Source organism: Triturus cristatus, chromosome 12, assembly GCF_964204655.1.
Source record: "Triturus cristatus chromosome 12, aTriCri1.1, whole genome shotgun sequence".
Classification (NCBI taxonomy): domain Eukaryota; kingdom Metazoa; phylum Chordata; class Amphibia; order Caudata; family Salamandridae; genus Triturus; species Triturus cristatus.
The window spans coordinates 7,211,786-7,225,933 of NC_140595.1; the positions used below are offsets into that span (position 1 = coordinate 7,211,786).

At 50.5% G+C, this 14,148-nt stretch overlaps 1 protein-coding gene across 5 annotated transcripts in view; it reads left to right on the forward strand.

Moving 5' to 3' along the window:
- SBNO2 (strawberry notch homolog 2) overlaps positions 1–14,148 on the forward strand; it is a 502,221-nt gene that overhangs the window by 417,425 nt on the left and 70,648 nt on the right. For all 5 annotated transcript variants that reach the window (XM_085639189.1, XM_085639190.1, XM_085639191.1 and 2 more), the window contains 4 exons: positions 723–866; positions 1,358–1,452; positions 2,158–2,250; positions 2,420–2,551. In XM_085639189.1, coding sequence (XP_085495315.1) covers positions 723–866; positions 1,358–1,452; positions 2,158–2,250; positions 2,420–2,551 — 464 coding nt within the window. The remainder of the gene's footprint in view (positions 1–722; positions 867–1,357; positions 1,453–2,157; positions 2,251–2,419; positions 2,552–14,148) is intronic.

Below are 14,148 nucleotides of genomic sequence, written 5' to 3' on the forward strand. Positions count from 1 at the left end.
GTTGCAGCCGGCTCCTGGGCTGTCCTTCCCTCCATCGTTACCGCCTCATGGTGGGCCCATTGTTGGCTGTCTGTTGGTGACATCTTGTCTCCCAGTATTACTGCTGAGTGGTCTCCCTACTGCAGCCATCTCGTTGCTGCTCCTTTGTTTCTGGCTATCCAAGTCCTACTGTTTCTCGTCTCTCTCCATTGCTGCCTTCTTGTCTCTCTCCATTGCTGCCTTCTCGTCTCTCTCTATTGCTGCCTTCTCGTCTCTCTCTATTGCTGCCTTCTCGTCTCTCTCTATTGCTGCCTTTTAGTCTCTCTCCATTGCTGCCTTCTCGTCTCTCTCCGTTGATGCCTTCATGTCTCTCTCCATTGCTGCCTCCTTGTCTCTCTCTATTGCTGCCTTCTCGTCTCTCTCCATTGATGCCTTCTTGTCTCTCTTCATTGATGCCTTCTCGTCTCTCTCTATTGATGGCTTCTTGTCTCTCTCCATTGATGCCTTCTTGTCTCTCTCCATTGGTGCCTTTTCGTCTCTCTCCATTGATGCCTCCTTGTCCCTCTCCATTGCTCCTGCTTTGTTGCCCTGCACTTGCTGTCCTCTCTTCTCCCTTCTTCGCTGCTGTCTTATCTCTCTCTCACCAGTACTGCTGTCTCCTAGCTCTGTGCGGGTGCTGTCTCCATGCTCCAAGAGCTGCTGTTTCATCGCTGTCGTCTCCTCTCTCTCCATTGCTCTTTCAGACTGCTCTCTCACGAAGTTCCTGAATCGTATCCTGGGGCTGGAGGTGCACAAGCAGAACAGCCTCTTCCAGTACTTCACGGACACCTTCGACTACCTGATCGAGAAAGACAAGAAGGAGGGGAGATACGACCTGGGCATTCTGGGTAAGGAATGATCCTGCATCTAAATTCAGGGCAGGGCTGGTCAAGAAGTCAATATTAGATATTGCTTCAATGTTTAAACTGTATTTTCCAAGTACAGCTACATTTTCCGATTACCGGTTCAGCATGGCGATTATATTCACTTGAGATGGTCATCGAGTCCTCAGGACTCCTGCCCATGCGTCCTTGTGTTATATTTGTGTGACTTTATAACCACTTAATGCTGTATTGTTCAACTATGACTCTTACGAATCCCCTCATGTACCTCTTGTAAACGTAACATGTAAAGCGCACTGATACCTTTGGGTCTAGCTAGCACTATATAAAACTCTAAATACTAATAATTCATGCTCCACTCCCTGTGGGCCTGCCCTCTCGTGTGCTGTTGTTCAAGCCGTATGTCTCTCATCAACATAGTTCATGCTCTGTGCCTCGTAGATTTGTGTACGCTTGATGACTGTGATGTTGTTCAATAATCTGTCTTTACACCTTAGATTTGGCCCCCGGGGTGGATGAGATTTATGAAGAGAGCCATGAGATCTTCCTAACTCCGGGGCATCCCCAGGATGGGCAGGTTGTGCTTTATAAGGTAGGAACAGCCGCATGACTTCTTGGAGCTAATTTCTGTTGGGCGGCCACTAACTAGTGGTGAACGATTGTGGGATGGACTCAGGCATGGAAAGTTGTGATGGTCAGGTGAAGGATTAGAAGAGGCATGTGAAGCAGTGCAGGGGCATAGAAATGGCATAGGTGCACGGTAAGTAATGAGGGGCGGGGGAAATACTGGAAGAGGCATGTGAAGCAGTGCAGGGGCATAGAAATGGCATAGGTGCACGGAAAGTAATGTGGGATGGGGGAAGTACTGGAAGAGGCATGTGAAGCAGTGCAGGGGCATAGAAATGGCCTAGGGGCCAAGAAAGTAATGAGAGGGGTAGGAAGGATTTAAGTTGCGTGGCTTGTGTGGGCTTGGAAGGACTGAGGGAGCCCGCAAAGTTCAGAGGGTAGTGTGGGAATTACTTCGAGGATGTGGGAAGGCATTTCGGGGCCTGTGAATGATCAAGGGGTCCACACAGAAGGGGTTCACTCGGGATTATAGGAACACAAAAGTGTTTTTTACTTTGATTCTGGACTTTGTGTACTGGTTTAGTCCCTGGCTCGTCAGTATATTGTCTAGAGGCCGATCTCAGGTTGCAGAGTGACACTGGTTTGCTCTACGAGTTGTTGCAGTGTGTTATAGTGAAGCTGGAGTCCTGCTCCTAGCTCTGACATGCGTTCTGATCTTCTCTGTGCGTAGATCAGTGTGGATCGAGGCCTGAAGTGGGAGGAGGCGTACGAGAAGTCATTGCAGCTGACGGGGGCCCATGATGGCTTCTATATTTCCTACAAGGTGAGTGATGGTTTCAGCTTTCCAGATCAGTGCAGCCTCTCAGGGCCTGGGGTCCAGAGGAGGGAACACTATCTGCAAACAGGAGGCAAAGCTGGATGAGTGGCGGGAAGTGCTAAGTGGGTGTATGCTTGTGTGTGTAATATGCTAACAGTTCATTGTTGGTTTTTAGGTGCGAGGTGCCATGTACACGACTCTGCTGGCAGAGCAACGGTGGGGGAACAGCTGCATTGTATACAAGCCGAACATCGGAAAGCAGAATAACGCCGAAAGCCTGGACAATCTGAGCAAGCGATATCAACGAGTAAGTGCAGGCGCGGCGGCTTCATTGATTTATTGATTTTGCATACATGCCCTTTCATAAATTTACACGTTGCTAATAAATCAGTGTTCAGTCATTATAAAGAAATCATACAATTGTGCATAACAATCTGAAAGAGACACATTAGTGATAGATTCCTTAGCTTAGAATATCCCCAGGCGTCAGACTGGATCCGGAAAGTTTTCGGTTTTCGTCAGCAGTACCCCTGTGCGTCGGTAGGCGTTGTCGTGCGGCTCCGCGTACGTCGCTGGCGTCGTATTCACCGAGATGATGTCTTCGGAGCTACTTAGATGCGCCCACGCGCGCTGCCATCAATTCTTTCCTTTTCCGCGCCAGCAAGCACGGATCCGAGAGAGAGCGGTACTCCTAGTTAATATTTTAACTTTATGTTCGAGGCATATGAGCTGCAGATTATACACTGTGCATAGATTGCCATCTGGTGTTGGGCCCGGATATTTGCAGTTTGTTTTTCCTCTTGGAAAGTCTTTGGAAGTCAAGAGGTCGGTGACTCCTCCCTTGGTCCGTATTGCGCATGGGCTTCGGCTCCATCCCCAGAATGTTTTTTTCCGCCATCGGGCTCGGATGTACTACTTCGCGCTTCGGTTCCGAACATTTCCAGTTCGACGATCGAAGCGGAATCCTCGCTCATTGCGGTATTGTTCAGATCCTGATCTCCTCAATCACCTTCTCTTCGACACACATTCGATTCCAGACGTCGACGGCGGCCTTCGGGCCTATCCAAGCGTCGGTCCCGGCTAATGGAAAGAACTCCATTCAAGAAGTGCCCTCGATGTGGGTCCAAATTCCCCCACACCGATCTTCATGAGGTGTGCAACCTCTGCCTCTCCCCTGAACATGAGGCTCGAGACTGTCCCGCCTGCAAGTCTTTCAGATCCAAAAAGACTATTCGAGATCGAAGGGCCAGGCGAAACATGGCGCACTCCTCGACCTCCCTTCCAGTCGACATCTTCGGAGATGACGTCGAAGCTCCGGGACAGCAGCACACCGAAGAGGACCTCGTCAGTGCTTCCGAAGCCGACGACTCGGATGTGGAGGACATCACCCTGGCGCAGAGGGTCGTGAGTAAAATACCCACTCCCACACCCGCGCCGACATCTAAAAAGGCTTCGGTCACCCCTTCGCCTCCGGGCCTAGGCAAGACCAAAGACACTGCTTCGAACACCCCACCTTCGGGCCCGGTGAAGAAGCCTAATAAGCCTTCCAGCGGCTCGGGCTCGAGCCAGCCTGCCAGCGGTGCAGATAAACACACTTCGTCACCGAAAAAGAGACCGGCCTCTACCTTGACACCGTGCTCCGCACCAAAGCCTTCGGTGTCGAAACCTAGCCTCTCGGTACTGACCAAACAAATCCCTCGGCACCGACACTCCCGCGCCGAAGCCTGCCTCGGCGCCGACCAAAAAATCGGAGGCTCCAAAAAAGCACGGCACGGACAAGCCTAAAAAGCCATCGGCCCCGAAACCTTCGGCGCCGACCGAACAGCCATTGTCTCAAGAACTGTTTACACCGGATCCTTTGCAAAAGACACTTACCAAGGATCCAAAAACTGGACATTTGGCACTTTCTTCTAAAAAGAGACATTTGGACCAACCAGCTCCGCCTCCACCTCCAAAGAGGAAAGACTGTGCTACCTCCCCTTTCAGAGTGCCTTCCCCACCTCCTCCACCCTCTCCACCTCCGCCTTCTCCACCCCTGCCTCATCGTTCTCCGACCCCGTCTCCAGACCATGATGATCAGGGGGACCCATACTACGATCCAGGGGATGTGCCACAAGACCCCACCCCTACAGGATCCCCAGACCCATGGGACAATTATAATAATCCAGACATTCCAGACGTCCCACAAGATGACCTTTATCCTTCCAGGCCATCTCCACCAGAAGACTCATTAGGTTTTCACCACCTACTTCAGAGGGCGGCACATTATCACGGGGTAGAGCTACACACTGACCCGGTAGAGGAAGATTTCCTCCTCGACACCTTTGATACCGCACATAGGTCTACTTCTATACTACCTATGCTCAAAGGGGTAATAAAACATGCGCCAGAGGTTTTTAAAGACCCAGTCAGGGCTAGGGTCATTAACCCACGCATAGAGAAAAAGTATAAAGCTACCCCCACAGATCCTGCCTACATCAAAGGGCCAGCGCCACTGGATTCCCTAGTGGTATCCACTGCACGGAAGAGGTCAAACTCCCAGGCGTCAGGCGAAGCACCACCACCTGACAAAGAGTCAAAGCTACTGGACGCGTCAGGAAAACGCACTGTGTCACAGGCAGCCAATATATGGCGTATCGCCAACACTCAAGCGCTATTGGCCAGATACGACAGAGCGCATTATGATGAACTAGAAACCATCATGCACCATCTCCCAGAAAAATACAGAAATAGGGCCAATGAATTAATTCAAGAGGGTAAGACCATAACTAACACCTCTATAGGCTGTGCCTTAGACGCAGCAGACACAGCCTCCAGGGCCATTAACACTAGCGTCCTCCTCCGTCGCCATGCTTGGCTGAGAGTTTCAGGCTTTAAACCTGAGGTACAAGCCTCCATATTAAATCATCCTTATCAAGAACATCTATTCGGTCCAAAGGTAGATGAGGCCCTCGAGAAGATGAAGAAGGACACAGATACGGCGAAATCTATGGGAGCCCTGCAGTCACACCCTCCTAGGCGCTCCTTTCGCCGCTCTTCCTTTCGGGGCACGGGCAGAGGCTACTCCTCTGATAGCGCGTCCACTTCCTACAAATCCCCTGCTCAATCCACCTTCACAAGGGGTTATCAAAGAGGCGGCTATAGAGGCAATAACAATACAGGCAGAGGCAAAACAAATACCGCCCGCTCTGCCACACCGCCTACCCAATGAATTCCCCCTGCTCCCTCCAGACCATCCCACTCCGGTCGGGGGCAGACTACAAAATTTCCTTCATGTCTGGGAGTCCATCACATCAGACAGATGGGTGACCCAAATTATTCGTTCAGGGTACTGCCTAGAATTGACATCTACCTCCCCCCCAACATTCTACCCAGGCAACGCCCAATGTCACAAGAACATTCCACGTTACTAAAACAGGAGGTAATCTCCCTCCTACAAAAAGAGGCGATAGAACAAGTCCCCGCCAATCAGCAAAATTTAGGGGTCTACTCCCTATATTTTCTGATACCAAAAAGAGACGAGACTCTACGACCTATCTTAGATCTCCGGCCTCTAAACACATACATACATTCTGACTATTTTCACATGGTAACACTTCAGCAGGTACTTCCGCTCCTCTCCCAGAACGACTTTCTCACCACACTGGACTTGAAAGACGCATACTTTCACATTCCGATACACCATGCTCACAGAAAGTACCTCAGGTTTGTAGTGGACGGGCAACACTACCAGTTCAAGGTGCTCCCATTCGGGGTCACAACAGCACAAAGGGTATTCACCAAGTGCCTAGCGGTAGTGGCGGCACACCTCAGAAGACAGCACATTCACGTCTTCCCATATTTGGACGACTGGCTAATAAAAGCCACGTCCTACAACCAGTGTGTACATCACACCGCCACTACAATCCAACTACTTCACCAGCTAGGCTTCACGGTGAACCACCAAAAGTCCCAGCTATTACCATCCCACACAAAGCAATACCTCGGTGCCACCATAGACACCTCGAAAGCCATAGCCTACCCCAATCCTGCCAGGATTGCAAGCATTCAGGCTTTGCGTCAAAGATTCATACCTCAACACTCTCTCCCAGCAAGAGTGTTTATGCAACTGATAGGGATGATGGCCTCTTGCATTTTCATAGTGCCTGTGAGAAAGTGGCTCTGTATATACTGTTCCCTAATAGGTACAGGGTGTACAGAGTCCACAGTCCCCCAGAGGCTGATAGAGGTCAAAGTTAGGTATGACCTTACTCTCAAAAAGTGGTAGCTTGGTCGAGCAGTAAGGCAGTACCAGAGGACAGTGTAAAGCATTTATTGTACACACTCAGTCAGCAAATGGTTTCACACACTCAATAACTGAACTCTAGGCCAGTGATTTGTATATATAAAATATATGCTTGTTTTATTTTTAGAACCACAAAGGGGGTAAAAATATACTTTCTCAGAATGAGAGGTTGAATATAAATACTTTTGTTTCAAGCAATAAATTTGTGTAAACAGTCACAGTTGGTTGCAATAAACAATCCTATTTCCTAAACATTACAATGCATTGAGCTCAATGGTAAATTCAGGTTATTTGTAATAAATTACTTTTTAGATTACTTTTGGAATTCCAGGTCTGGATCCTAGAACCAGCCTGGGGTCAGTATTCAGAATCAAGTGATGAAAGTCGACTTAATAACTGTAATGATTTTTAAATAATAGTTAGCTATTTCAAAAGTTAGCACTTAGAAAATATTTCACAGAAAACATTCAATGGATCTCTATGGCAAGAAATTCAAATTGCAGGTAGAGTACTTTATCGTTACTTTAGTAATCCAGGACTGGGTGCCTAGACCCAGGACTGGGGTCCTTATCAAAAGCAGGTAAGTAATTTCGTTTGCAGAAATGGTACGATTTTAAAAGAATATTTCAAATTTGCAAAAGTAGACACTTAGAAGAAATTTCACAGAAAAGCAGACAATGGTTTCCTATGGGAGAAAAATGAGTTAGAAGTAAGTATAGTTGTGAACACTTTTCAGAGTCAGGGCTGGGCACCAAGATCCAGCACTGGGAGCTCACCTAGGAGCAGGTGAGTAAATTCGTTTTTGTCACTTGGCTGATTTTTGGTGAATTTTTGCAGTTTTGAAAAGTTCACACTTAGAAGATTTTTGAAGAAAAAGCCAGTCAATGTTACCCTATGAGGAAAATGAAGTTAGCGGTTTAAGGGTAAGTACTCGACTGGTAGTGTTGAAATTCCGGGCATGGACTCAGGGGTCCCCCAGTGTCAGGTAGGTACAGTTGGTTCACCCTCAGCGGTTTCAGGACGGCCGGGTGCAGAGAGAGTTGGGCCCAATGTTATCCTATGAGGGATAGGGGGGCCTTGGTTGGTGGCTGCTGTCTGGCAAGCCACGCGGCTGTGGGAGCTGGGCTCCTGGTCACTTCTTCAGGATAAGTGGGGAAATAGGTTAGTATAGAGAGGCCACTGCCAGGGCCACTCGGGCGGCTGGGTGCAGGGTGCTTTTGAGCCTTAGGGTGCTCAATGGAAATCAATGGGAATGTTCCGGTTTGGAAAGAGGCTGCAGGCTCGGGGACGAGGATGTTTCAGGTGCCACCACCACTTCGAGAGGTAAGTTGGGTAGTTGTAGGTTAGGTGGGTACCCCGGGATTGGGCACAGGGGGTCGCAGGGCGCCGGGTGCAGGGGTGCCTTTTGACGTCGGGAATCTTACCCTCTGGTTGATCGCGGCTGGGGTGGCACTTGGTTCTGAGGCTGCAGGCTTCTTCCGGGATGTCGAGGGGGGTCCTTGGGTGCCGGACTCTGGGTCACAGTCGCCGTGGGGTCGTCCTCTGGGTCTTTGTCCACTCCGGCACTGGCCAGGCTTGGCTGGTGCAGAGTGTGTTGGGTCCGCGGTCCCGGGCTGGTGCCAGGGATAGCAAGTAGGTTTCTTGAGTAGAGCCTCTACTCGTGGGAGTCCCAGGGGCTTAGAGCTAAAAGGTAGCCAGGTCCTCCGGGGTTGGTGAGGTTGCTGGCCACGTGGGATGCCGCGCTGGTGCAGGTTCGAGAGTCGACAGGCCGGTAGGGCTGGGGCCAAAGCAGTTGGTGTCTTCTTCTCTTTTTAGCAGCTGCAGGGCAGGTCTTTGTTCTTCTTGCTCTTCTTGTCGTTTTTCTATCTGGAATCTGAGGAAGGAAGGTTCAGGGGGCCCCTAAATACTAGATTTAGGGGCGTTACAGGTAGGTGAAGGCCAGGGACCAATGGGTCCTTGTCCTGGGGTGGGTACACCCCCTATCCTGCCTCTCTCCTGTGGGAGGGGGGCAGTAGCCTAATCCTGATAGGGTAGGGCCTCCCATCTTCAAGATGGCGAGAGCCCGGAGATGTGCTTCACCTCGCCTCCCCCACCTGAGGGGTGGGGTGGGCAGGCTGGCACATCCCCTGTCCTTGTATGGGGTTTCCGGCCAAGCTTCCCGCCAGAGTGGGGGGTTGCAGTGGCCTGGGGAAACTCCAACTGGCGGCATGCCTTTGAAGCTTCCCTTTGCTCATCCTGGGGGAGGAGATTTCTCACCTCACCCAGGATGTGCATTGTTGCAGGCCCGGGAGAGCAGGGGCTCTCCCACCCAGGGGTCCAGCAACGTGTCTGCTGTGTGGCAGCCTGGGCAGCTTCAGAGCAGACGTGGATTGCAAGTTAGCTGTAAGGGGGCATCTTCTAAGATGCCCTCTGGGGTGCTTAGTACATTAAATCCTACACTGGCATCAGTGTGGGTTCAATGTGCTGAGAAGTTTGATACCAAACTTCCCAGGCTTCAGTGTTGCCAATATGGTGCTGTGGAGCTCGTGTTTGACAAGCTCTCAGCACCATGTATTCTTAAATGACAGCACTGCACTTACAGTGCCCAGGAATGGACCCGGGTACTGTAGGGGCACAGGGCTCCTGCTCCTGTGCCCACACCATAGGCGTAATGCACCCAGCTAGAGGGGTGGCTGACATATGCCTTGGCAGTGTAGGTGATGGGCATGGTACACAGTGATGTGTGCCATGTCGACTCTTTGTTTTGTCCTGCACCCAGACACTCAGCCTGCAAGGGCAGTGTGTGTGTGTAAGGGTACAGGGCCTCTAAGGGTGGCACAATGAGTGCTGCAGCCCTTAGAGGCCTTCCCTGGTCACAAGGCCCTGGGTACCTAGGGTACCATTTACTAGGGGCTGACATGTGGCTAGGGTTTGCCAATTTGGAGTTTGTGTGGTTTAAGGAAGGAACATAGGCCCTGGGCACCTGATTGGCAGGAACCCAGGGTACACTCAATCGAAGTACATTCAGCAATTTAGCAAAAAGTGGGGGCATACCATGCAAGAAAGATGGCACTTTCTCACACAACCCCCCCCCCAAACGAAAGGTGATGAGACTAACCTTGTCCTATTGAGTCTTCATTGTCTAAGTGGAAGAACCTGGAAAGTCCATCTGCATTGGCATGGGCAGTCCCTGGTCTGTGTTCCACTTCAAAGTCCATTCCCTGTAGGGAGATGGACCACCTCAGTAGTTTTGGATTTTCCCCTTTCATCTGCATTAGCCATCTGAGAGGTCTGTGGTCAGTTTGAACTAGGAAGTGAGTGCCAAACAAGTATGGCCTCAGCTTCTTCAGGGACCAAACCACAGCAAAGGCCTCCCTCTCAATGGCACTCCAACGCTGCTCTCTAGGGAGTAGTCTTCTGCTTATAAAAGCAACAGGTTGGTCTTGGCCTTCATCATTGGTCTGGGATAGGACCGCTCCTATCCCTAGCTCAGAGGCATCAGTCTGCACTATGAACTGCTTGGCATAATCTGGAGCTTTTAGAATTGGTGCTGAGCACATTGCTTCTTTTAGGGTGTCAAAAGCCTTTTGACAACTAACTGTCCAGTTAACTTTCTTGGGCTTTTTCTTGGAGGTGAGTTCTGTGAGGGGGGTCACAATGGACCCATACCCCTTCACAAACCTCCTGTAGTACCCAGTCAAGCCAAGGAATGCCCTGACTTGGGTCTGGGTTGTTGGAGCTATCCAGTCCATGATGGCCTGGATTTTGGGTTGTAAGGGCTGTACCTGGCCTCCACCTACAAGGTGGCCCAAGTACACCACAGTGCCCTGCCCTATCTGGCATTTGGATGCCTTGATAGTGAGACCTGCACTCTGCAGAGCCTCTAAAACCTTCCCAAGGTGGATCAGGTGATCCTGCCAGGTGGAGCTAAAGACAGCAATATCATCAAGATAAGCTGCACTAAAGGACTCCAACCCAGCCAGGACATGCTTCACCAACCTCTGGAAGGTGGCAGGGGCATTCTTTAACCCAAAGGGCATCACAGTAAACTGATAATGCCCATCAGGGGTGGAGAATGCTGTCTTTTCTTTTGCTCCTGGGGCCATGCCAATCTGCCAGTACCCTGCAGTTAAGTCAAAGGTACTGAGAAATTTGGCAGCCCCCAATTTGTCTATCAGTTCATCTGCTCTTGGGATAGGGTGAGCATCTGTCTTGGTGACAGAGTTGAGCCCTCTATAGTCCACACAGAACCTCATCTCTCTCTTTTCACCCTGTTGATGAGGTTTGGGGACCAGAACCACTGGGCTAGCCCAGGGGCTCTCTGAAGGCTCAATGACCCCTAACTCCAGCATCTTGCTGACCTCAGCTTTGATGCTTTCCTTGACTTGATCTGACTGTCGATAGATTTTGTTCTTGACAGGTGCACTGTCCCCAGTGTCCACATCATGGGTACACCAGCTTGTCAGACCAGGGGTCAGGGAAAAGAGGCTAGCATATTGTTGCAAGACTTGCTTGCAGTCAGTCTGCTGTTGGGCAGAGAGGGTGTCTGAGAAAATCACACCATCTACTGACCCATCTTTTGGGCTGTAGGATAGGAGGTCAGGGAGTGGCTCACTCTCTGCTTCCTGTTCTTCATCAGTCACCATCAGCATGGTGATGTCAGCCCTATCATTGTAGAGTTTAAGGCGGTTCACATGGATGACCCTTTTGGGTGCCCTGCTAGTGCCCAGGTCAACTAGATAGGTGACCTCACTCTTTCTCTCTAGGATAGGGTAAGGGCCACTCCATTTGTCTTGGAGAGCCCTTGGTGCCACTGGCTCCAAAACCCACACCTGTTGCCCTGGTTGAAATTCAACCAGTGCAGCTTTTTGGTCATACCAGTGCTTCTGGAGCTCCTGGCTGGCCTCAAGGTTCTTGGATGCCTTTTCCATATACTCAGCCATTCTGGACCTTAGGCCAAGCACATAGTCCACTATGTCTTGTTTGGGTTCCTGAAGAGGCCTCTCCCAGCCCTCTTTTACAAGACATAGTGGTCCCCTTACAGGATGACCAAACAGAAGTTCAAAGGGTGAGAAACCTACTCCCTTCTGTGGCACTTCCCTGTAAGCGAAAAGCAAGCATGGTAACAGGACATCCCACCTCCTTTTGAGTTTCTCAGGGAGTCCCATGATCATACCTTTCAATGTCTTGTTGAACCTCTCAACAAGGCCATTGGTTTGTGGGTGGTAGGGTATAGTAAACTTGTACTGCACTCCACACTCCTTCCACATGTGTGTTAGGTAAGCAGACATGAAGTTGGAACCTCTGTCTGAAACCACCTCCTTAGGAAAACCCACCCTGGTGAAGACACCCAGGAGGGCCTTGGCTACTGCAGGAGCTGTAGTAGTCCTAAGTGGAATTGCTTCAGGGTACCTAGTAGCATGATCCACTACTACTAGAATGAATTTGTTCCCCGAGGCTGTGGGAGGTTCAAGTGGACCCACAATGTCCACACCTACCCTTTCAAAGGGGACCCCCACCACTGGTAGTGGAATGAGGGGGGCCTTTGGGTGGCCACCTGTCTTGCCACTGGCCTGACAGGTAACACAGGAGCTGACAAACTCCTTCACCTTTTGGTGCATCTGGGGCCAGTAAAAGTGACTCACTAACCTTTCCCAAGTTTTGGATTGCCCCAGATGGCCAGCTAGGGGGATGTCATGAGCCAAAGTTAGGAGGAACTCCCTGTACTTCTGTGGCACTACCACCCTCCTGGTGGCTCCAGGAGTGGGGTCTCTTGCCTCAGCATACAGTAATCCCTCTTCCCAATAAGCTCTGTGGGTACCACTGACATCTCCCCTGGCTTCTGAAGCAGCTTGTTGTCTCAGGCTTTCAAGAGTGGGACAGTCTCGCTGGCCCTGGCACAGCTCTTCCCTAGAGGGTCCCCCTGGGCCCAAGAGTTCAACCTGGTAAGGGTCAAGCTCCATGGACTCAGTTCCCTCAGGGGTATCTACATCCTCTCCAGGGGGAGAGGGGTTCTGAGTGTTTGGCTGTACAGAAGCTGGTCCCCCAGTCTCCTTGCCCTTCCTCTTGGTTGGTTGGGCCATTATTCCAGGCTCCAAACCTACTTTTTCACCCTTCCTCTTGCTCTGTGCTCTGGTTTGCACACACACCAATTCAGGGATGCCCAGCATGGCTGCATGGGCTTTTAACTCAACTTCAGCCCAGGCTGAGGTTTCCAGATCATTTCCAAGCAGGCATGCAGCTGGCAACTTTGGAGAGACCACTACCTGTTTCAGGCCAGTAACCCCCCCCCCCCAGCCTAATGTTACCATGGCCATGGGATGACTAGTGGTGACACTGTCAGCGTTGGTGACTGGGTAAGACTTCCCAATCAAGTATTGCTCAGGGGAAACCAGTGTGTCTTTCACCATAGTGACACTGGCACCTGTATCCCTCAGAGCTTCTACCCTAGTTCCATTTACCCAGGGGTACTGTAAGTATTTCTTTAAGTTGGGGGGCCACACAGCCACAGTGGCAAACTCCACTTCTCCCAAGGAGACTAAACTTGCTTCAGTGTGTTCCCAGATTTGCTCAGGGTACACCTCTGATCCCATTTGTATACTTGCTGCCCCAGGAGTGGCTGTACTGGGTGCCTTAGGGGCTTTGTTTTGGGGGCAAGATACAGTTAGGTGTCCCTGCTTCTTACAGGTATTACACCAGGCCTTTAAGGGATCAAAGTTCTTCCCCCTATATGGTTGGGGCACATAGGGAGTAGTTTGGGTCCCACCCACCTGAACAGGTTTTTGGGGCCCTTTGGAAGACTCAGACTTTTTATCTTGGGGATTCTCACCACCTTTCCCCTGGGGAGGTTTTGTGACCACCTTCTTTTGGTCACCCCCAGTGGTTGTCTTGGTCACCCTAGTCTTGACCCAGTGGTCTGCCTTCTTTCCCAATTCTTGGGGAGAAATTAGACCTAGGTCTACCAAATGCTGATGCAACTTTTCATTTGTGCAGTTACTCAAAATATGTTCCTTCATGAATAAATTGTACAATCCAGTAAAATCCTGCACACCATGTCCAGCTAACCAACCATCCAGTGTCTTCACTGAGAAATCTACAAAATCAATCCAGGACTGGGTCTGGGTTTTGTGAGCCCCCCTGAATCTAATTCTATACTCCTCAGTGGTGAATCCAAATCCCTCAATCAGAGCTTTCTTCATGAGGTCATAGGATCCTGCTTCTGGCCCAGAGAGAGTCAGAAGCCTGTCCCTGCAGTTACCAGAGAACAGTTCCCACAGGAGTGCCCCCCAGAGAGGTTTCTTTACTTTCCTGATATCACAAGCCCTCTCAAAGGCTGTGAACCATTTGGTGATATCATCACCTTCCTCAAATTTAGGGACAATCCCTTTGGGGATTTTAAGGTCAGAAGTTTCCTCCCTATCCTTGTTTTTATTATTGCTGCCACCATTGATGGGTGCTAAACCCATCTCTCTCCTTTCCTTTTCTAGAGCCAGGAGCCTGGACTCTAGATCTATTCTTTTGGCCAGCCTCACAAGGCTGTCCTCTTCACTGGGGGGTCCCCCAGTGTTGTCTCTGGGACCAGAGCCACCTGTGTGGTCTCTAGGTGCCCAGATGCTATGTCTTGAGTTGGAGGGTATGGG